Here is a 24,578-nt window from a genome sequence, read left to right on the forward strand (position 1 = left end):
ACTTAACTCCCGATCCAACTTACAAGAACCCTTTTTCCTTAGGAACCAACAGTTAACATGATAAAAAACAAATTTCATATACCCTAACAAGATTGAAGTGATGATGGTGCTTAAATGGATTTGGATCAAGTATACAGAATAACCTGTCTATTTTCAATTATTGTGAGTGATCAAATTGTCTCTTCATTGAATCACATAACACATGAGCAATATCATGACAAAGTAAACTTACACATTGGATTAAAACATCACATATTGACAAACAAAATCAAATTTCTCGATAGAGGTTCAATTAAGGTCTAAAGTGTCCTGATTTATATTTGTGAGGAGTAAAAATTACTTTTTTTTATTGCGATGGGCCAAATTAGGTTCCAATATTTTGGTCAGAGACAAAATGGGGTCTTCACTATTAAAACAAAAACACACGAAAATTATCAACAATAATTTCATCAATTCAATTACATAACCGACTCAATACCCGATCAACAATGTACTCGGTTCAACTATTCATTTCAGTCCGGTTTTTAAAACTATAATATAGGGTTACTCATCACCTATTGATTGTGTTACCAAAACCTAAAACCCAAAACCCACACCATCACAACATAAGCAGCAAAAAACTCCACTCATTGTCACAAAACCAAGGTTTCAACCTCTTGGTGTTGTTCCAATGGCAACCTTTGACTCCTTCAGAGACATGTACGACATTGCACTCAAACCACGTCTCCTCAACACTCTCATCAGAGACAATCTCCCTACAGTGGACCACCCCTTTTCCAATCCTTCCCAACTCTCCAACGTTGTCTCTTTGATCAAAACACATTCTCTCTTATCTGAGGATGTCACAGAATCTATGGACCCTAAACAAGTTAAAGCTTGGAAATCATCTGTTGCTTCGTGGGTCGATCGTGTTTTGCTTCTTCTTTCTAGTCATGAGGTAAATTTCATTGCTTTTCACTACTATGGTTTCTAGGTATTCAGTAGTTTTCTTTTTAGAAGAGTATACATGCTTATTTTATTGGGTTTTATTTGTGCTATTGATGATTTTTAGGCCTGTTTAATTAAGTTTATGAAGTTTATATACCGGCATAAGTACACTATTCGAGAGAGTTATGAAAAGAGCTTATGACATGTCTAAAAACAGTTTTCAGCTTATTTGAACAAGCTCTCCAGAATAGCTTATGAAAATAGCTTATAGCTTATATGAAAACAACTGCATTTTATTTAGCATCTGTTTGTTTCCACGTCTAGGAGGTACTAGAAGCACATTTTTTGTGAAGCTACTATTCTTAGCTTCTTGTTTCTAGAGGGGCCAAAATTGATTATGGAGATATAGAGTTGATTCTACCATGTTTCGTTGCTATCAAGTAGAATTGATTTCGCCTCCATAATTGATTCTACTTGAGGCTAGGATTTGTAGCTTTTGATTCTAGAATTCATTTTTACATGAATGTATCTAAACACAAATCACTTTACCTTCAACTCACTTTTACTCAAAATCAATTCTTATCACTGCAAAACCAAACATACACTTGAACTGTTGTTATAAAAATAGCTTATAAGCACTTAATTAAGTTGTGTATCCAAATAAAGCCCCGTTTTTTTTGACATCTGGGTGAAAATTATTTTTGTTCTAATTTATTTGCCAAAAAAGTTATTGGAGTTTTTTTGATGTTAAGTGATTACACTTGAAGTTTGAAGTTTTTTTGGTTCTTCAGTTTGAGTTGACTAAATTAATTAATTGAAATGGCTGGATTTCCTTTTTTTTCCCAGCCTGATAAACGCTGGGCGGGAATATCCTTGCTAGGGGTTACTTGTGAAGAGTGCAGTTCTGATCGTTTCCAAGAATCTTACACCGTGTGGTTCCAGAAGTTGCTGACTTCTCTACAGGTAATCGATTGTTCTTGTACCATGGCTTCACATAATTCTCTTGCTAGCTTTCTTGTATTCTTCCTTTTGGGAATATATCAAGTATTGTTCGGTGCATGAGAGTCAATCTGGCCTAAAAATGTATTAAGGCTCTGTTTGGTAAAATTAGCTGATAGCTGATAAGCTAGCTGATAGCTTTTAGCTGATAAGCTAGCTGATAGCTTTTAGCTGATAAGCTAGCTGATAGCTTTTAGCTGATAAGCTAGTTGAAGTGTTTGGTAAAATTAGCTGATAGCTTTTGCTTTGAATAATAAGGGTAAATATGGAAGAAAAAATGAGAAGCTAAAAGCTATAAGCTCAAAAGCTACTTGAAGTAGCTTCTGAAAAAGAGCTTATAAGCTCCTGAAATAAGCTATAAGCTCGTTGTACCAAACAGAGCTTTTGTGTTACCAAACAAAGCTTTTTTTGTCAAATGAGCTTATAAGCTAAAAGCTAAAAGTTAAAAGCTCTTTTTGGTGGTTTACCAAACAGAGCCTAAATAGATGGGAGGCATCTCTCACTTTACAGAGCGTTTTGTAGGGTTGAGTTAGTCCCAACCCAAATTTTAAGATAGTATTGATATCAAAGCCTGTCGTAGATCCGCTGGGCCACCTGCAATCAAGCCACACTCCAATCCTTGTCGCGATTGGCGTGTGTTAAGAGTCCCACATTGGATGAGATATAATTTGAAAATGTATTTATAAGTGGGAGGCATCCATCATCTTATAAGTCGATTTTGCCGGGCTGAGTTAGGCCCAACCCAAATTTCAAGACTTTGTTCTGTAGATAAAACTAAAAGATGAGTAGTATCACCTTGTTGCTCTAAATTTGACGCACAAACCAAATTCCATACTATAAAATTGACAATGTCTTTATCCCGCTTTATCTAATGGATATCGCATGTGTCGTATCTGCTCTTTATCTAATGGATATCATACGTGTCGTACTTGCCTAGTTGAATCATTTAGACTTCATTTGCGCTCAAACACAGATGTCCCTTATTTATTTATATCTTTAGATCTCTGAATATTAATGTTCAAATTTCTGAAACGAAATCTTAACCTGTATGCAATCGTGATGTGTTCCATGGTCTTTATATAAAACAGTCACCGGAAGATTCTCATTTAGTGAGGGTGGCTGCTTGTGCTTCCGTATCTGATCTACTTGCAAGGTTAGATATTTCTTTTCTTACTAAAGGAAAATCTTATTGGTTGATTCAATTATTGAGATACATTGTATTATACTCATGTTTGGTGCTGCTTTATTGAATCCCTTCCTTGATATCTCCCTCTCTCTGTCTGTTTTTTTATAACTGCAAAATTATTTATTGGTAGTGGAAATAAGTACAAAAGGTACTTTACCCACAAATCTGGATTAAGTACAATGGGTACTTGACCCACTGAGAACATACCATACAAAAACAAAGAACAAAGAAACAACTCCCTCTCTCTGTCTGCTTGTCTGCAAGTGCGTATGCATAGTGAACAATAAGATTAGGTCACCTGTCAAAGAACATTTGATAATCTTGAAATGTAGATTTGCAATATTCTATTAACTATTTACCAACAACGGTCCTATCAATTTGACTACATTAGACATTTCAATTCCATATGCATATTTGCAAGCTAAATTTCTGAACTATATATAGATCATAGGATCTCTTTCGAAACAACATTACTACAGTGGTGCATTTAGTCTTAAAACTAGAGTAAGTCCAATACTTATTTTGTTGAGTATTTTCTCTCAGTAGTCTGTGTTATGAATAGTATAGTCTGTCGGCAGTTTTCTAGTCCTGTTGCTGGTAAGCTCTGACTTCATTGAATTAGCTGGAAGCTATCTGTATTAACTTTCTTTTATACATATACATATTAGGTTAAGTGGATTTCCAAAATTCAAGAAAGATGGGTCTGCCTCTGCTGTGAAAGTTGTTCAGCCTGTTCTGAAGATGTTACATGATGACAATTCAGAGGCAGTATGGGTAAGTTATTAATTCCAATATTATTGAGTTTTTAGCTTCTATTCAACATAGACAATGAAAAAGCTTTCATTATACATGGATGTAGGCATATTTATATTTTTAGTGGTTGCATAATATTTTTATGTTAAAAGCAAAAATGATAAACTCTAAATTCCTGAAAAGTAGTTGAAGGAGTAATTCTCGTTTTGAAGTATACGTAGTTGTGCTTAGAGTTGCATTTAAAGGTATAAAACATATGTTGATGGATCACAGATGGAATCATTGCTTCATTACATAGTGCTTAGTTAATATAGACAACATATACAAACTATTGTAAGTATGCAACTGATTTCACATGGAAGTATACTTCATTGCTGCATTTTCAATAATCAACTACAAAGTACTATTTGTTTTACTCATTGCTGTATTCTTCTCTGACCCATGCATATGTGTATGCCAAGAGATGAAATATACTGTGCTAAACTTAGCATAAGTGACAGATAAAAAGTTTACTATTTGGCCCGTGCTTGCTGAATGAAGAAAAATCTTTGAGTATATAATTTTCTTTGCATGCTCCTTCTTTGATAATAGACCCTACTTTCTATGTCATTTCTCATATACCTGTTATTTATCTGGACATAAATTATCTGCTTTATTTGACTACGAGTTTTATCTATTATTCAAAATGCGGTGAATGCAGGAAGCTGCAGTTCATGTGATATATACCTTGATAACTTCATTCCCATTTTCTATTCAGCGTCATTATGATAGTGTAAGCTTCTTCTTCCTTTGTTGCAAGATTTACTACATTATTAATTTATGTATATATAGTTAGAAATTTGTTTCTTGTGTAAATTCGACAACTTCCTTTAATACTTATTTAACCAAAACAAGAACTTCAAACTTCAGAGAAATTTTGATTACAGCCTCTAATTCTCAGAGGTTGAGCATTCCTTAATGGGTGCATTATACAAATAAGAGATAATGTTAGGTTGAGGAAATACCTCCAAGGAAGGAAATTCACCACCCAAATGACCTCTACAAAATTGAGCTGAGTGCCAACCCGCAATGAAAAAACTAGTGGTATAATAAAGTCATCATCTTGAAGATAGAAATAAACACCTGGACTCTCATGAGTTGTAGTGATTGCAGGGTTGACATTGCAGCGCCTTCCAATCTAAACTACACAAACTCTGTATTACTTGGGGCCATAATGATTGATGAACACCCTAGGCTAATTTAAAGCATGATTTCTGTAAGGTTGACAAGCAGGACTTAGAGAGCTCTTTTGATTTACCATTTATTTAAAAGAATCATACAGCCTACAATTGAATAGGGATGAATGTGTGTGGTTGTATTTGCATATTTTTGAGACATTGATGTTTTTGCAGTTTGTATCTATTGACACAGTTTTCTTATTCGAGTCTAAGACTCGTTGGTGCTTCCCTATGACCTGCATGATTAAAAAACAAGGGCATGGTGTAGTTCCATGTAATCCGTACCAGTTTTTCCTGTTGCTTTTATGAGGAAAATGTGCAGGAGAGCTCAAGAGTTTCATTTCTTTTGTATTCATGATTTGATGAGTGGTTTGAACTTATGCAGGTTGAATCTACAATTGCTGCTAAACTTGTGTCTGGAGGATGCAGTCATGATATGATGAAGGTAATGTGATTATTTTCCTCTTGTTTAGAAGGATGCCTCATCCTTAACATGAGATTCTCAGTTTTAGATGGAAACTTTCTCTGATAAATACAAACGTATGCTCATAGAGTCATAGCCTCATTCTGACATGTTCTGTCATCTTATTTGGTTTTGTACATCCAGAAACTTGTACATTGCCTAGCATTACTTCCAAAATCAAAAGGAGATGAAGAAAGCTGGTCTGTGATGATGCAGAAAATTTTGATTTCAATAAATGAACAATTAAATTTGACATTTGAAGGTGTAGAAGAAGGTAGGTAGATGTTCGTGCTATGTGTTTAATAAAAGTCACTCTTGAAAAGTAGGTCATGACCATCTTTTTCCATGCATTGCAGAATTCATTCTAAAGGAGTTCAATGGATTGTTGATTCTTCCTGGGAAACAACCTCCACCGCCTTTAGGAGGCAATGTATCAAATGAAGAAGTTAATAGCAACACAACAAAGAGGTCCAAACAATCACGAACATATAATGTCCCTATACTTATGTCTGGTTGTTGTATGCTGCTCACAAATACATATCCAGTTAAGGTACTGTTTAATTTATCCCAAAATGTATATTCGTACAGTGAGTTCTGTGAATTTCTCTTAATTTGGGAGAAGAACGATGAAAAGTAATGTGATTTAATTGTCAGGTTAATGTACCTGTTCGCCTATTATTGGTCCTTGTTGAGAGAATTCTGACGGTAAATGGCGCTTTGCCAGCAATGTCATTGTCATTCATGACCGCCAGACAGCAAGAGAAAATTTGTTCCGAACTTCCAGTTTTGCATATGTGTAGCCTGGAATTGCTTACAGCTATTATAAAGGCAACAGGAAGGTATGACTGCGTGATATCCACACCCCTTCCCTTGAAAAGAAAAATAGCCTAAATTGAAAAAAAATGGCAATTTGAGATTTGGAATTTTTTTTGCATATAAGTTCTTGGAATCCTTAATGTTGTAAATTAGCGTGTTCAATGCCAATAGTGGCTGATTGATGTTATAAATATAACCAATCTTGTATTTCTATCTAGTGTTGTCAAATAGCGGCTATAGCGTAGCCAAATTTGAACAAACTGTTATTTTCTGGGATCCGCAATTGATAACTCTGTTCCTATCATCTAGCTTACCTTGCACTCTTATGTGTTTCAATCCTGCTCCTGTGCACAATATCTATGTTTCCTCTAGTATATCTTTTACGGATTTATTTCTTGATAGAATGCGGAATCCTACTCATTGCCCATATTTGTATTGCAGTCAACTATTACCACATGCTGCCTCTATTGTACGTTTCATTACAAAGTACTTCAAGGTGTGTGCGCTGCCAGATTTAAGGATTAAAGTCTATTCAATTGCAAAGACTCTGCTCATATCCATGGGTGTTGGTATGCAAAAACTCTTAACAAAGTTCCTTTCTGCTCATAGTTTACCAAGTGGCGGAGCATTGGCTGCTCACTATTCTCTAGCCATAGCGTTGTGGATTAAAGGATTGTCCTTCGGTGGCCCCAATCACAGCCAAATAGCGGCGTTATTGCCCGCACCAGAGGAGGGACTCTCGAAAGCCCAAAACACCCTTTAAAAGAGATGTTTTAGATGGGGGTATTTTGGGGAATTTAGGGTTTAATTCAGGTTGGGCCTAACTCAATCTCACTTATAAACTCGTGGTCATGCCTTATCTGATCCAACGTGGGACTCTTATCAGTCTATAGGGCAACCCGGTGCACTAAAGCTCCCACATACGCAGGGTCCAGGAAGGGGTCCCACCATTTTGGTGTATTGTACGCAGCCTTGTCCTGATTTTTACACAAGAGGCTGTTTCCAGGACTTGAACCCGTGACCTTCCAGTCACATAACAACAACTTTACCGGTTGCGCCAAGGTTACCCCTCGGACTCTTATCAGTCTATAAGTGGAAATATTTTTACCTAGAATCTTTTTGCAGTTTCACTTTTATTTTCTATCAAAAAGAAAAAGAAAACACTCTAGAGAAAGGGGAGGGAAAATAAATGAACAAGGCTATGTGTATTTAATTTTATTTCCATATAGTTTTCTGATTTTCTCTGCTCTCATCATCCTACATCTGATTTAATGTAAATACTGTTTATAATATTTCCCCACAAATTGTTTCGACAATTTTATTCACAAACTGCCTTGATGGTTCTTTCCTTTTTCAGCTCCACATTTTTTTGATGCATGTCTCCCCTTCCTAGCTGTTTGACTAAGCTATATATTTAATTTGACCATACTTAATGACTTTTACTGATTAGTTATATTGAACAGGAATGGCTTTATGCCTGTCAAAGGAAGTTGTCAATAATGCTATTGCTGATCTGAGTACCGTAGAGAAGAAGAATGGAGGCATGTTGAATGGTTCTAATACAGATGTCTCCACTATAGCGCCACTACCAGCAAGTAATAGAAAAAGGAAGCACAGCAGTACAAATGGTTCTGTTCAGGAATATGACGCTGGTGGTGGTTTGGGAGTAGAAGTTCCAAATAAATGTCCCGTGACTCCAATTTCTCTGAGGGTAGCTGCACTTGAGGCATTAGAGGCTCTTATTACTGTGGTATGTATCTTTAATTTGAAACAACTAAGGTTCCTTCATAAGCCTTTCCCTGCATTGGCTATTCTTCTTCATAGTTGTTGTAATTATAAGGTTGGAAGCTGTTTACACAATAACATGAACACACACTTTTGTTTGTCACACACTTTTGTTTGTCCAAACAGTAAGTTCTTTTACTTGGTTTTAAAAAAAGTATAAAAAAGAAAAAGAAAAATTTATTGGAGAGAAATTAAGTGACTAGAAGTTGTTGAAGGACAAAGTATCCTCCAAACAAGAAACTGTATACTGAAGATAATAGGAAAAACAAAAAACATCCAGTGAGCCTTTAGTATTAGTATAAGTTGTGTATCCTAGATAGCAACTTCCTTGAAGCAGTCATAAGTATAGCATAGCATCAAGGATAAGCAAAAATGTCACTCTATCCCTCACACATGATTTCAGGTTTTAATATTCTTGAACTTCTGTATACTGGCATATGATTCACAATATGCCACTGGTATGCAACTCTAGGGCCACCCTTATCTACCTTGCATGTGTTAAACAACGTAACACACCAAGAACAAAAAATGAGGAAAAGATGTTCTGTTTTAACTAGGTCGACGATCACAATGCGAGAAGTGGAGTTGTAAATGGCGGCAAGTGTAGCTCTCGTGCCGGAGAAGACATGTAACTGAGACACTGCATGAGAGCCGACAATGGAACTTTGGTGTTTGGTAGATAGGCGGATTCTGCTTCTTCTATTGTGATCCCCGACCTTGCTCCCCTTAAAATATTCCCAGATACTCTCTAACATTGTGGTCAAATATTCTAGTGATGTTAGCAGTCCCTTTTATTTTATTTTTTATTTTTTATTATAATTTCCTTACCTCTGTAGTAAGTTTGGTATCCACCCTCTTAATATATTTATCCGAGAACTTTGGAAGTGAATTTCTAGCATGAAATCCATCCGTGGAGTTCTCCTTAATTTTAAGGGTACATCAAACTGACCCTTGATAGCGGAGATCATAATTTTGTTCTGAATTTTAAAGGGCCTGCATAATAGTTTTTTAATTTTATTTTTTACAGGCTGGTGCTTTAAAATCAGAACAGTGGAGATCCAAAGTTGATAGTCTTTTGATAGTAATAGCAATGGATTCTTTCAAAGAAGGTTCATCTAGTGAAGAAATAAATGTGTTTCAGAAAAAGGACCATGCTGCAACTACAACAGATTTGCAGCTTGCTGCATTGCGTGCTCTTTTGGCCTCTTTTCTATCTGTGTCTCGGCCCCCATATTTATCACAGGGCCTTGAACTTTTCCGAAGAGGTACTTCTATATCAATATGACCTTTTCTTCTTATTGATATTTATGTCCCTATTGATGATTACTTTAGTAGTAGTTAATATTGGGTTTCATGCATGTAAACAAAGAGATTTAATTATGAGTATTGGCTGTTTTCTTTTTGAAATCTGATAATTATTGTTACAAGACGCATAGAGTTTTAATAACGTCTACAATTTGTTCTGTGATTGTTCGGAAATCGGAAGTATCTTTTGTGTAAGGGCTGTGTTTTTGCAATCAATAATTAAACATTATTTGTATATATTTCGGATTTTTTTGTCATGTTTTTATGGACTTAAATAAAAATATTCTGAATTGTTGAGGAAATGTTCATTAGGATTGGGCGATGGAGTATATAGATAACATGATATACAATCTTTCATTTCGAGAAGCTATAAAACAGGAAAATAATTGTATGCAAATAAAATCCTAATTATTAATAGAAAATATTGATCCCCTATATAGGCAATTCTTTACATAACTTTCCTTCAAATTAGAGTAAATGCAAATCATATGCACTGAATTGTTATTGATAAAGTTGTCACAAGAATCCCCAAGAGTTTGTAAAGTTATCTGCAAGCTGGTCACTAGGGTAAACTCAATATCAATTTGCTTGAAAAGACCTTTTTTGTAGAAAAATTGAAATTCAATTTGTATATGTTTTGCCCTGTTATGGAAGACTACATTTGAAGTGATATGTAAACCTCTCTATTAACAGTATGGCTTAATATGATTAACATTTTTAATTTGGATTCATAAATAATCATAACACAATTACAGTACTTGTACTCATTGCAGTAGCCTTATATTATTAAGTCTCTACATTAAATTTAGCAACTACGTTTTGCTTTTACATTTTCATCATGCCAAATTACCACCAACCAAAATACAATATCATCCTGTGTTTGGATAGAAATCTACAAAATCAATGAAGTCTATTAAAACTGGATTGATGTCGGAAGAGGAACGGGATCAAGTTTGATTATGTGGTTTGGAAAAATGGATAGGATGTCACAGATAGCTCTAAGGTATTATAATATTTGAGCATGAGTGTTTTGAATAATATAAAGTATACATGTAAAAAAAAGACTCTAATTTCCACTTTTCAGTCTTATTGTTTGAATATGTGGTGTCAAACAAAAATTGCAGTTAAACCTTGTTCATGCTCATACGTACAATTTTATGAAATTGTATTTGATTTTCTACCTATTTGCTTGAACAACATGTAATTTATGTCAAAACAGGAAAGCAACAAACTGGAACAAAGCTTGCCGAGTTCTGTGCTCATGCTATGTTAACCTTGGAAGTGCTTATACATCCTAGGGCACTTCCGCTGGTTGATTATGTCCCTCCAAACAACGATACTTTCGGTGAAGCTCAGTTCAGTTTCGGACATGAATATGCTAACCGGAACCATACTACTCCATTCAGTTTGCCTCAAACAGAACCTCCGGTCTCTGTTAATAATCTGTTTGCTGACTATTTGGCAAATGGTGATGATGAGATGGGTGGGTTATGGACTGAAAATACAAAAAAAACTAAAGTGTCTTCTGTAATGGCGACACCCCTGCCTTCTAGCGCCAGCATCCAAGAGAGGAGTGAGATGGTACCTGAGATAGCGACACGTGCAGATGTTGAGATGAGAACCGTCGAGAATGAAACCACATTCAAGTCAGATCATCCTGGAGAATCTGTCATGCAATTTCAAAAACCTGTCAATTGCACAACAAGCACTCCGGCCGGCGGTGACATTCACGGTGATGCAGCTACTGATATAGAGCCGGAGAGGATTGTTTCAGAAAGTGCAATAGCTCATAATGAAGCCAATCATGCGGAATCAGCTTCACAGAGCAAAAGTTCAGCGCAGTCATCAGACACTAATACGCTTCAGCAAGTTGAATTTAAGCTAGATTATGGCAATTCAGTGGATGACAACGATGATGATCCTTTTCCTGACATTGTGGATGGAGACCCTAATTCTGATTCTGAATAAGGGTAACATTTTTGCAATTTCTTCCATTTAAAGAAGCACAATTCAGGGTAGTAATAAAATGTATTCTTTCTCCTTTTATATGTTTTCCTTAGTAATGCTGTGTGCAACTTTATGAGTGACCAAAAATATATTTAGTTTCTTTTCTTGTTTTTGATACATTGATAATGTTTCCATTCATCTGCATTGTTCAAATTTAGGTAAAACTAGAGCAAGAGGAAGCATGTGTTGGTTGATTGAAGGAATACAAAAACATTAACAGGAAGTTACACATCATTAAACTTATCTATTAAGAGTAATTGTCATTAAATTATAGACAAAATATATTAATTTTTAGCACAACAATTTTTGCAGCGATTATGTCCATGACATCTTATCTTAAGCGTCGATTTTGCTATGTTTCCTATATTAAACCAGCAAACACTTTGTATGTAAATAAATTATTGACATGATTGTACCAAAAAAAAAAAAAATTATTGACATGATAATATGAGCCGTTGTAGCACTTCAAAAGGTTCTGTACCTTGTATTTGGATATATTCATGCAAAAATGAGTTAAGTTATAAATTTGTGTGTGAAAATCAATTCTAAAATCAAAAGTTAGAAATTATAGCTTCAAGGAGAGTCAACTCTGAAGACAAAATCAACTCTAGAGCAAGTCTTATTTGGGCCGAAATACAAGTAAAAAATATTTGAGCACACTCACATAAATGGAGAAAAATAAAGAAAAATGAATTTAACCACATTATTTGATTATTTTCTCGTCTAACGTTTTCCCTTTATGCGTGTGTACCTAAACATATTTTATTTGTGTTTGTGATCAAGTAAGTATTGCTCTCAATTCTACTATAAAACAACCAAACACATCAGAATCAATTCTACACATCCAAATCAATTTTGACCTGTCTAAAAGTGGAACCAAACATCTTTTATTTATTTATTTTGTTAAAAAGAAGTCAGTAGAGTACTTTTGCTTTTTTGACAAAATGGAGAGTACCTTTTTTTCTTCTTTTTTTTTCAGCTGGTTATTTTAGGTCTTGTTATATGTAATGTAACTAACTAACGTGCTCCACATGCTAATCACTTTCACATAATATATATAATCAAAATTAAAACGCCTTCTTTGACGAGATTGTCACGCGTACACATTTCAGAAACACCGTTATTTATAATCATAGTTTAACGTTATTTGTTACATTCAGTTCAATTAAACATGAACACATCAATCCATGTATCTGTTTTGTTTTCAACCCTCTTGTTCATTGTTAATGTTAGTGTTGGTGCTATTATTGATGCAAAATACGAACAGACAGATTACATGTCTGATCTATTGAAAGCATTGACCCCAACTCCCTCTGGCTGGTCTAACAAAACTCATTACTGCGAATGGAACGGCGTTGTTTGCCAATATAGTCGAGTCGTGGCAATTAGTCTCCCATCAAGTTCACTCGTTGGTACACTCCCTCACTATATCTCCGTTCTCACAATTCTAACTCACATCGATCTTCATAACAATTCACTCACCGGTCCTTTGCCTGATTTCAGTGAACTATTTTCGCTTGAAACGGTGTATCTTGGTCACAATAACTTCACCTCTATTCCAGAATTTTGCTTTGGATCGTCAGAAGGTCTGCGAAACCTCAATCTTAGCAATAACTTGAATCTCTCGCCATGGATATTTTCTAGTCATTTAATTGACTCCTCGTTGCTACATACCCTCGATCTTGAAGCTACAAATATAATAGGCTCTTTGCCATCAGAAATGTTCGACTGGTTTCCAAACTTGCATACTGTTTTTCTTTCACACAACAACATCAGTGGAACTCTGCCGCTATCTCTTGAGAAATCTGTAGTAAGGTACTTACGGCTCAATGACCAGGGGATATATCATGGGCTTACGGGTACAATTGATGTGATATCGTCCATGAGGTTCTTGTCACAGGTGTGGCTTCGGTATAACTTGCTCGGGGGTCCAATCCCTGACATGTCCAATTCCATTCATTTGTTTGATCTTCAGCTTCAGTACAATTGCTTCACTGGTTTGGTTCCGCCTTCGTTGTTCACTCTCTCTAGCCTGAAGAACATCTCTGTAGGCCAGAATTTTCTTCAAGGACCAATACCTGTGTTTCATAAGGGTGTTAAGGCGAATTGGGAAACAAATTACTTTTGTCGAAGAGATGTTGGACCTTGTGATCCCCAAGTCACGATTTTGCTTGAAATTTTTGAAGCTTTTGGGTATCCTCGTTTGTTGTTAATTGAAGGGAACAATGCTTGTACCGATAAGGCACGAATCAAGTGTCAAAGAGGAAAGATTGTGAGCATTAATTTAGGGAATTTGACATTAAAGGGAACCATCTCTCCTGCATTTTCCAATTTATCAAGTTTAGTCAACTTGACTCTTTCCAACAATAATTTGACAGGTTCAATACCACATAGTCTCACAACTTTGCCTCAACTCCTCCTTCTTGATGTTTCCAATAATAATCTTTCAGGACAACTTCCCAAATTTTCATCCAAGGTCAAGCTAATTACAAGAGGCAATGCTTTATTTGGCTTAAATATTTCTCAACAACAATTAGGTGGAGGACAAAATGCAGCTATTTCTCATGATGGAGGCCATTCTAAAACAACTCTTATTAGACTCTCTTGGATTATAGGTATGTATATAACCGTTATATATTTCAATCTTTGTTATATATTTTGTTATGATGTTGTTCATTAGTTTGGCCATGTGAAAGTGTTAATAACCTAACATCTATACCTATGTTTGCTTTGAACCATCTCTTTTATGTCAAGGGGAAAAGAGATTGTGGTCCAACTTTTTTCATTCTTCCAATTATATGTTTAAACAAATTTTCTTATAAAAGTGATATATTATTGGTCACGTTGAAAAAGATAAGAAAAGATAAGTATGATTTTTTACAATTTAAAAATCACAAACATCTATACCTATAATTTTATTCAAAATCAAAATTTCATAAAAAACATCGTTCATAATTATCATTACTTTTTTGTTGTCATGCAGGGACATCCTTGTTTAGTGTTGGAATTGTAATACTAATTGTGAGTATTTGTAAACATAAGAGATATCCTATTTTATCACCAAAGTGGATCTTCGGGAAAGTGATAAAATCTACCACTGACGACAATGTGGAGGATTTTATACAAAGTTATAATTTGTCGGTGGCAATTAAGCAATATAGATATTCAGAAGTGAAAAGAATGACAAACTCATTCCGAGATAAATTAGGTCAAGGAGGATATGGTGTTGTGTACAAAGCAAGCTTACCCGATGGTCGTCAAGTAGCAGTGAAAATAATAAACGAGTCCAAAGGAAATGGAGAAGAATTCATAAATGAAGTGGCTAGCATTAGTAGAACGTCACATGTGAACATCGTCTCACTTTTGGGATTTTGTTATGAGAACAAAAGAGCACTAATATATGAATTCATGCCCAAAGGATCATTGGATAATTTCATCTTTAAAAGTGGATTTCCTGATGCTATTTGTAATTTGGATTGGAAAACATTATACCAAATTGCAATTGGCATTGCTCGAGGACTAGAATACTTGCATCAAGGATGTACTTCAAGAATTTTGCATCTGGATATCAAACCCCAAAACATTCTTTTGGATGAAGATTTTTGCCCAAAAATCTCAGATTTTGGACTGGCTCAAATATGCCAAAGAAAGGATAGTATTGTTTCTATGATTGGCACACGAGGAACTATTGGATACATAGCGCCAGAAGTGTTTAGCCGGACATTTGGTGGAGTTTCCTATAAGTCTGATGTATACAGTTATGGTATGTTAATCATAGAAATGATTGGAGGGAGAAAGAATTATGACACTGGAGGGTCATGTACTTCTGAAATGTTCTTTCCTGATTGGATTTATAAGGATCTCGAGCTAAATAATAACAATGTAGATTGTTTAGTAATCTCAGAGGAAGAAAATGATATGGTAAGAAAGATTACTATGGTTAGTCTATGGTGCATTCAAACAAATCCATTGGATAGACCAACCATGAGTAAAGTAATAGAAATGCTACAAGGACCACTTCAGTCAGTGCCTTATCCTCCAAAGCCTTTCTTATATTCTCCTCAAATGTCATCATTACAAACTTCACATGTGTCTTCTAGCAATTTGTTAGAGAAAAACTCAATACCTTAACTGAAGAATGATTTCATAAAATCGAAAAAGCTCAGCAAAGCAAAAGTGAAAATGTGATTGTATATTGTTGGTAATTGAGTACAACTTTACATATCCTTTCGGAGCTAGTCTTCTATGATCACAAGACCTAATGTGTGTGTGTCCGAGCACTATACATTTGGTCTTGTGACCAAACAAGTATTTTCCATCCTTTGGTTGAACTTCAAAATTGTTCATATATTTTTAGTTTATAAATTTCTCACTACTAGTTAATAGCTTTACATATCTTAATTATATATCACTACCGAAAAAATGAGCTTTTTTTTCTTCCTCTTTTTATTACGCTAATGCTTGACTCCAGTAATATAACAATTATAATATAAATTCTTATCTGTTTTAATGATACCAACAATATAACATTATTATATGAAAAGTAGTACAAAACTATAATTGAAATATTAAAAAAACCAGCCCAATGAAAATCGTATCTTATATATTTGTTGAAATTTCAAAGAAACAATAATGCAAACTATATTAAAAATAAGAAGTAACATTGTTTGATACAATACATTACAATGAAATTCGTCTCTTATCTATTTGTTGAAAATGAACTAAAATGACATCATTGTTAATTGTTAAAATCAATAACATCTCTTTATATATAAGTTACAAAACGGTCGTTTAGCCACTAATCACCCATTTTGTTACATAAGCTACTCTTCACATCTTTCATAGCTGAAAAAACACGTTCAACACTTAACATTTGACAAACAAACAAATATTAACTGCTTAACTTTTTCGAGAATCTGAACATATTTTAAAAAAAAATATCATATGAATATGTATTTAATCTCACTTTGTACATTACTACTAAAGAACATAAGGTTTTATATTTCGCAACCAAAGTACTTAGTTTTATTATTCTCAACTAGATATCACATGCTTCATTTGTTTTTTTTTGAACAATCAAAAATGAAACTTATATATTAACAAACCAAGGAATCTCCAAAGTACAAGGTGTACCAAGAAGACCCCCAATAATTACAAATGTACAAATTCAGAAAGATTAGCCAATTCCCAAACAAGCCAAGGGATTTGACCACCACAAATGAAAACCAAATACAAAAATGACATTACTTGCTTTTAGCCACCAAAGCGAGTACCGCTTTACTTTATCCAACAACTGATCAATGGAACTACCTAAAGTATTAAACAACCTTTGATTACGGTCATTCCAAATAATCCACGTACAAAGCAACCACACAAGATGCATGAAAGAGCGACGAGCTCTCAAGCCACCTGTTGAATGAGAAAACTGAATGAAATGATCTGAAATAGTAAACGGGTCTGCGCCTGAGACACCAAGCCAAGACCGAACCTTCTGCCACAAAGTACCATAAAAATCACAGGAAATGAATAGATGTTGACAAGTCTCGTTGGCATCACACCCCAACAAGCAACTTGCTGCATTGTCAGAAAGAATACCGCGACGCACCAAATTCATCCTAGTAGGCAACCGATTTTGTAACAACCTCCATGCAAAAATTGAGACCTTTAACGGAACATGTTTATGCCAAACTAGAGCCTCCGCACCTGCCACCTGTGGGGTGTCCTGAGAAGTAAGGAGATGATAAGCACTACGAACTGTATAACCTGCAGAGTGGTCCAAGTGCCATCGCCAAGTATCTTTCACATTAACCTGTAAAGTGACAGTAGAAAGTAAAGTAATACACTCCCCTAACATGTCCTCCTCCCACACCCACAACCGCCTCCTCCAATTCCAACCCACTCCCCCAACCTCACAACCTTGCGCAAACATATACGCTACCGAGCATGATTTATCAACTGCAAGATCAAAGAGGCGCCTAAAGCGCACACAAAACGGCACACCACCTAACCACGGATCATGCCAAAAAAGAGTATCAGCCCCATCCCCCACCGACCGGGACACGCCCTCCTGAAACCACCCACCACCAACTCCTGCTACCCCATCTCTAATATTAACTATCTCACGCCACCAAGAAGAACCACTCCGGCCCCCTACCTCCAACCTCCCATCCTCCTCACCGTATCTCGCCACCAAAACCCTATACCATAAACTAGTCTTCTCTACCAATAACCGCCAACACCATTTACCTAACAACGCATCATTAAACTCCCTCAGCCTCCACACCCCCAACCCTCCATACTCCCTCCGAGAACAAATAGTGGTCCAACTGACCCAAGATAATTTTCTATAATCCTCACAGCCCCCCCAAAAAATTTTAGTAAAAATAGAGTTAAGGGAAGAAATTATACCTGACGGAGCCTTGAAGAAGGAAAGAGCATAGACAGGTAGAGAGGTCAGGACAGACTTGAGAAGGACTAACCGGCCACCAAACGACAAAAACCGACTATTGAAACCAGACAGTCTCGTTTTAATGCTACGCAGAAGAGGTTCCCAAAAAATCAATCGACGCGAATCACCCCCGATAGAGAGACCCAAATACACAAAAGGCACTTTCCCCACTCGACAACGGAGAATAGAAGCTGCCTCATTCAGCCAGGAATCAGAAACATTAACACCCACCAGCCTACTTTTATTGAAATTAACTTTCAGACCAGACATAGCCTCAAACAACACCAAAACCGCTTGCATAGCCCTAACGTTCGCCCAACTCTTCACACCAAGAAGCAACGTGTCGTCCGCAAATTGAAGATGAGTAACTAACATAGAGGAGGACGCCCCAACTTTGTACCCTTCAAAAATATTTCTCGCAACCACCGACTTCATGATTATGTTTAACCCTTCCGCAGCCAACAAAAAGAGAAAAGGGGAGAGAGGGTCTCCCTGACGAAGACCCCTCTCCAAAGGAAACTCATCCGTAGGGCTACCATTGACTAAGACAGAAGCTGTTGCAGTCGATATACATTCCTTAATCCACTTCCTCCATAAAACCGGAAAATGCATCCTTTCCATCACCGAATCCAAATACCCCCAATCAACTGAATCATACGCCTTTTCAAAGTCAACCTTAAACAACAGTAATTCCTTTTTTAATCTATACGCCTCATCGACCACTTCATTGGCAATAAGAATCCCATCTAAAATTTGTCTGCTATGCACAAAAGCTGACTGTTCTTCAGCAACAACTGAACCAATCACGGATCGTAATCTATTCGCAAGAACCTTTGCCAAAATTTTATAGATACTTCCCACCAACGAGATAGGTCGAAAATCATTCAGTTTTTGGGGGTTGTCAATTTTAGGAATAAGAGCGATAAAAGTTGAGTTAATACCTCTTGACAACCTCCCATTTCGATGAAACTCCCCCATAAACCTCAAAATATCCTGTTTCATATCAATCCAGAAATCTTTAACGAAACCCAAATTCACCCCATCCGGACCTGGACTTTTGTAACTGTCACAATCCCACACCGCTGCCTTCACCTCCTCTTCAAAAAAAGGTCTAGTTAAGCCCCCAACTTCTGCAACACTCAAAGTCTTAAAAGAAAGATTATGCAATGAAGGCCTACCAGACTCACCTCTCTTAAAATGATTCGAAAAGTGTGAAAAAACAGCTTGGCGAATAGGCTGTACTCCCTCCACCACCGCCCCGCCAACCACAATGGAAAGCATAGAATTACGACGACGCCTGCCCGAAAGAACGGAATGAAAGTATTTTGAGTTCGCATCCCCTTCACGCAGCCATTGAAGCCGAGATTGTTGCCAAGAAATACAAGTATTCGCCCGAGACAACGAATGAATGTCAACCGATATATCATGCAATTCTTCTATTTCAGTAGCCGACAAAACCTCCGCCTCCCCTTTCCCATCTAAAACTGCTTGCCTTTCCTTTAAAGAATTAATTCTCCCCTCTAAATTCCGAGTATGAGTAACATGCCACTCCTTCAGCGCCTCTTTAATTAATTTTAATTTTTCACGTAGAACAAAACCCCCCCAACCATCAACTTGTAACATCTTCCACTTATCAGACACAAACTGTTTATACCCCGGAACATCTTGCCAGCACTTCAACATACGGTTAGGCCGGGGTCCCCAATTCTCCTCGTCGACTGACAAAACAAGAGGACAATGGTCTGAAAGACCCCTCAAAAGGGCTGTTTGAACGCAATTAGGCCATTGAAGACACCACTCCTCAGACAACAAAAACCTGTCAATGCGACTCATAGAGCTTCCATCACCTTTAAACCAAGTAAAATTTCGACCAAAAAGAGGTAAATCAACCAGCACATTATCCTCCACAAAATTGTTAAAGCCAACATGATCATAAGACACGGGTGAACCCCTAGCTGAACGTCTTTCCTCCACAGTGCGGACAGCATTAAAATCTCCACAAACACAGACAGGTTTACCCCGAAGCAACAATAACTGCTCAGATAAAGATACCCACAACGCTTCTTTCTCACGAAGACCACATGGAGCATACACATTAAACAAATAAAATTCTTCGTTCGACTTAATAAACTTACCATGAATCAATAAAAAATGTTGTCTACTAACTGAAGACCACACTTCGACCTCCATACTATCCCACAAAATCAAAAGCCCCCCCGATGCACCATTTGTTGAAACACAATTGCACAACATAAAATTGAGCACTATACTTATGTTTTATTTATTATAAAAAAAGAAATAGAGAAAGTGCATGTGTGGCTTTAGCCACACATAACCCTTGAACGCATCTGTCCCTATATGCGTCTAATTTCATGCAACCAACTTAATATTGGTACTCACATGTCAACTTTACCAAAACATACCTATTATTCACAATTGAAAGTTGAAACTAGTATGAGAATTGTGGAAAATACTTCCATGACATAGCTTGTGTGCCATTGGTGCCATTGGGGAAATCCTGGCCATTGATGTGTGTGGATGTGTGTGTGATGTGTGTGTGTGTGGTGGAGATGCAAGCTATGACACCAATGGCACATAAGCTATGACACCAAAGTGGAGTCCGAGAATTGTCAATTGAGCTAAGCAAATATTCTTTTTTGTAGAACATATAATAGCCATCCATCCATGTAGACTATCATATCCAAAATTCTTTTCTTTTCTAACAACATCATATTCATATCATATATCCAAAATTCTCAAACCAAACATCCTATACCATTCCATATAACTTTTCCTTTTCCACAATAATAGCACACACATAATAATATACCCACAAATGTTGCAAATTTCATGCAATTATTTACATGCAAAATTCAAACCATATAAGAACCTCATCACTATCACACTCACTTTCTCACCCCACCATTCCAATTTCTCACCCCCACAACAAACCACCACAATCCGCCGATCAATGCCGACCGGCGAACTTCACTACACAACCCCACCAAAGGCGGCAACCACCAACAACTCCGCCGTCGTTGGTGCCTCCGACGAAGGCTGGCTATGGTCACAAATCAAAGCCGAAGCACGCCGCGACGCGGAATCGGAACCAGCCCTAGCAAGCTACCTCTACTCAACGATTCTCTCTCACTCTTCACTCGAACGTTCACTTTCGTTTCATCTTGGTAACAAGCTTTGTTCTTCGACGCTTCTTTCGACGCTTCTTTATGACCTTTTTCTTAACGCTTTTGCGACTGATCCGTCGCTAAGTTCTGCTGCTGTTGCTGATCTTCGTGCTGCTCGTGAACGTGATCCTGCTTGTATCTCTTACTCTCACTGTTTGCTTAATTACAAGGGATTTCTTGCTTGTCAGGTTAATTTCGTGCTTCAATTTTATGTTTTTTTTTTGTTCTTAGCCAAACCCTAATTATTCAACTTTGGGGGTTTTATTTTATTGAATGTTCAAAATTATATTTTGAAAGTAATTAAGGGACTAATTTGATGGATTGAGAACAGAATATGACACTGTTTGGTTGGATAAAGGGCCCGCTTAGATTGTGTTATTCTTTAATTTATGAAATAGCTTATGCAAATAAACAAGCTGTTATGAAACAGCTTATTCTTTAATTCGTAAGTTCTCACTAACGAAAATTGTATCTTCATAAACTGTTTTTTCATAAACTACCTCGATAAGCTTATGAATAATACATAAAAGCTTATTTATTTGCATTAACTGTTTTGCATAAGCTCAAAAATAAGCCAATCCAAATGGGCCCAAAGAGCTTATTTTGCAGCTTATAGGATAAGTGCTTATGTATAAGCTGTTTTATAATAACTAAGTAAAGCCAAACTGCTTTGTATAAGCTATAAGCTGTTTTCATATGGCCTGTTTGGAAAACAGCTTATAGAACTAGCGCCTATCATGATATGCAATTATGTATAACCTTACATAAGCCATTTCTGTAGCAAATGATAAAATAAAGTGAATTGTTTTTATAAATGCTATAAGCGGTTTTCATAAGCTATCTTGGTGAACAGTGAACTTATAAAAATAAGCTGAAAAAATCTTATGAAATATGTCATAAGCTGTTTACAAAAGTTCTCTCCAAACAGTTTCACAACTTATGCCAGTTGACAAGCTCAAATGAGTCTATCCAAACAGGCTCGTAAACTATCCAACAAAGCTTATGTACATAAGCTGAAAACAGCTTATGAAATTTCATAAGCTGTTTTCATAAGTTCAATCTTACAAGTGCTTATGCCAATTGATAAGCTCAAATATGCCAAGCCAAACAGCCCTATTTTTTTTAATAGTTCAGAGACTAGATATGGGAGATAATGATAGTTTAGAGACTAAATTGAAGGTTTGTTGGTTTTCATTTATTTGCTAAATCCTAATTCTTAAATTTCAGGGTTTTGTGTGATTCTAAATCCTGATTCTTCAAATTTAGGGTTTTAATTTTTATAACAAACCCTGATTCATAAATTTCAGGTTTTTCTGTTTTTTAAAACCCTAATTTTTCAATTTGGTTTTTTTTTTTTTTTTTTTTTTAAACTCTAATTTTCAATTTCAGGGGTTTTCTGTTTCTTGACTAATCCTTATTCTTCAATTCCAACTTGTGTGGTTTTTTTTAATGGAATTGTATGTGACTGTACTTGTGATTATTGCAGGCGCACCGTGTGGCGCACCTATTGTGGAGGCAGGCTCGACAGCCGTTAGCACTAGCACTACATTCTCGCGTCGCTGATGTATTCGCGGTGGATATTCACCCGGCAGCGAGGATTGGCAAAGGGGTTTTGTTTGACCACGCCACAGGGGTAGTGGTGGGTGAGACGGCGGTGATTGGAAATAATGTGTCGATCCTGCACCATGTAACACTGGGTGGGACTGGAAAGGTTGGTGGGGATCGGCATCCCAAGATTGGAGATGGGGTGCTCATTGGTGCGGGTGCTACCATTCTGGGTAATATTAAGATTGGGGAAGGCGCTAAGATTGGTGCCGGGTCTGTTGTTTTGATTGATGTGCCGCCACGGACCACTGCGGTTGGTAACCCGGCGAGATTGGTTGGTGGTAAGGAGACGCCGTCTCAGCTTGAGGATGTGCCCGGGGAGTCCATGGACCATACTTCCTTTATCTCTGAGTGGTCTGATTATATCATTTAAATTTCCAAGGCAAAATTCTTGAAATCAAACACTTGATGTTGGATTTGCACGGCTTTAGAACCAAATTTTTGTTTTGATGGTCTGATCTAGTAATTGAGCGATTGTATTGAGATTTTGTAGTGATTAATAGTCTAATAGTCACTAAACTATATCACAAAGTGACCCTGTAATTTAAGTATAATAATAAGGCTATGTTGATCACTGATATGAAAATTTGTTTTACTGCTAACTGTACTGCATTATGAGTGGAAATTTTAGCATTGAGCGATGTATTAAAACAGGTTCGGAATACAGAAACTGGTTTTGTTGATTATGTTACTAGGACTTGGAAAATATTAGAAAGAACTATAACATGACATCATAATCGTGGTCTTGTCTTGTTAGATCTATAATATGAAATTTTATCATCAGAGCTATCTTGCACGGGTTTGCAGAACTGTTCTTTGACTTGTAGAATGTTGTGCTTTCTTGTGATGTTTCAAGAGGGATAGATGAGTTTAAGGTTCTGTCTATGGTGAGCGATCGGCTCATATCTCTGACTATGAGAGATCAGTTTCACGTGTTCGATTATCAGTTTCATGTGTTTGATTAAAGAAGCATACTGGGATGTTATTATGAATTTTCCCTCATTGCATATTTTCCATTTCATTGCATATTTTCTCTTACTTTTTGAGTCTCTTTTGCTGATGTATCATCACCATTGATGATGAGGAAGGCTACCACAGTGGTTTGTTGTCAAAAGCGATTGTGTTAATGGTGCATGGGCGGAGAGAGCTGATGGTACATGTCCTGCTTATGGAGCTTGCAGGGCTACAATTTTGGGTTTTGTTCTTTGCTAATAGCTTCCCCCTGCGACCTTAAACAACCATAGGACACCTTCATCTTGCAGCTTCCTTGTGAGTCACAAAGCTGCAGCAGCAAACGCCACTGTAACCAGAAAGTTACTTGGATTTAGGTTTGGGGATGTGATGGTGAGACTTGGGTTGAGGATTGAGAATGTGATGGTTGGAAGCGAATGCCGAAGCCAAAACGTTTTTAGCAGTTGCTTACTTACCCTTGCACAAGTAAGTTATACATATTAATTTGGCAATGGTGGTAGTATTTGCTTATGTAATTTATATATCTTATTGCACCATCTATCTGCATGGTCCTATTAATATTTTCAATGAAAATTTTACATTTCAATAGTTGCCGACCACGAATACATAGTTTCTACAAATTTGTTTCTTCTGCAAACATGCAAGGTGGTTAGTTATTCTGATCAATTTAGTGACTTGTTGCCGTGGTCCTAACTCCTAAATAGGTATAGATTAAATAGGACTAGAACCCACAAGTTCACATCTACAAGTGGAAACCAAGTTTCCTTTTTTGATGCTTTCAAGCCAATGGACCAGAATTTTTCCATAGATCAGTAAGATCTCCATTCTGTAATCAGGTGGATTCCCAATTAAATCAGTAACAATTTTTTATATTGGACTTCACGAATGCTACCTTTAGTGATCAAAGAAA

At 36.5% G+C, this 24,578-nt stretch overlaps 3 protein-coding genes across 4 annotated transcripts; all 3 read left to right on the forward strand.

Annotated features, from left to right (window-relative positions):
• The first annotated feature begins 563 nt into the window (after window positions 1–563).
• LOC146897588 (uncharacterized) lies at window positions 564–11,701 on the forward strand. Of its 2 annotated transcripts, XM_085739273.1 has the most exons (14): window positions 564–937; window positions 1,774–1,890; window positions 3,015–3,079; window positions 3,781–3,886; window positions 4,566–4,637; window positions 5,468–5,527; window positions 5,690–5,819; window positions 5,902–6,095; window positions 6,200–6,384; window positions 6,803–6,930; window positions 7,825–8,111; window positions 9,174–9,411; window positions 10,671–11,282; window positions 11,337–11,677. In XM_085739273.1, exons 1-14 carry the CDS (start codon window positions 671–673, stop codon window positions 11,417–11,419), a joined length of 2,544 nt encoding a protein of 847 aa, XP_085595399.1. In that variant the 5' UTR covers window positions 564–670; the 3' UTR covers window positions 11,420–11,677. The 2 variants fall into 2 exon arrangements, with proteins under 2 accessions (XP_085595399.1, XP_085595398.1); XM_085739272.1 differs by having other exon boundaries at window positions 10,671–11,701.
• Window positions 11,702–12,490: 789 nt separating this feature from the next.
• Window positions 12,491–15,910, forward strand: LOC146897589 (receptor-like kinase TMK4). Its single transcript, XM_085739274.1, has 2 exons — window positions 12,491–14,073; window positions 14,442–15,910. The coding sequence occupies exons 1-2, from the start codon at window positions 12,630–12,632 to the stop codon at window positions 15,587–15,589; spliced, it is 2,592 nt and encodes an 863-aa protein (XP_085595400.1). The 5' UTR covers window positions 12,491–12,629; the 3' UTR covers window positions 15,590–15,910.
• Window positions 15,911–20,647: 4,737 nt separating this feature from the next.
• Window positions 20,648–23,298, forward strand: SERAT1;1 (serine acetyltransferase 1;1). The gene is made up of 2 exons (XM_085739275.1): window positions 20,648–21,279; window positions 22,578–23,298. The coding sequence occupies exons 1-2, from the start codon at window positions 20,743–20,745 to the stop codon at window positions 23,067–23,069; spliced, it is 1,029 nt and encodes a 342-aa protein (XP_085595401.1). The 5' UTR covers window positions 20,648–20,742; the 3' UTR covers window positions 23,070–23,298.
• Window positions 23,299–24,578: the final 1,280 nt, after the last annotated feature.

Source organism: Medicago sativa, chromosome 8, assembly GCF_051527215.1.
Source record: "Medicago sativa cultivar Bolivia chromosome 8, Bolivia_mono, whole genome shotgun sequence".
In the NCBI taxonomy this organism is placed as follows: domain Eukaryota; kingdom Viridiplantae; phylum Streptophyta; class Magnoliopsida; order Fabales; family Fabaceae; genus Medicago; species Medicago sativa.

Coding starts and splice junctions, on each gene's coding strand:
- LOC146897588 (XM_085739272.1), top strand. CDS start 671: ATGGCAACCTTTGACTCCTTCAGAGACATGTACGACATTGCACTCAAA. Junction 5,528..5,689: donor GCAGTCATGATATGATGAAG/GTAATGTGATTA, acceptor TTGTACATCCAG/AAACTTGTACATTGCCTAGC. Junction 6,096..6,199: donor CAAATACATATCCAGTTAAG/GTACTGTTTAAT, acceptor TTTAATTGTCAG/GTTAATGTACCTGTTCGCCT.
- LOC146897589 (XM_085739274.1), top strand. CDS start 12,630: ATGAACACATCAATCCATGTATCTGTTTTGTTTTCAACCCTCTTGTTC. Junction 14,074..14,441: donor TAGACTCTCTTGGATTATAG/GTATGTATATAA, acceptor GTTGTCATGCAG/GGACATCCTTGTTTAGTGTT.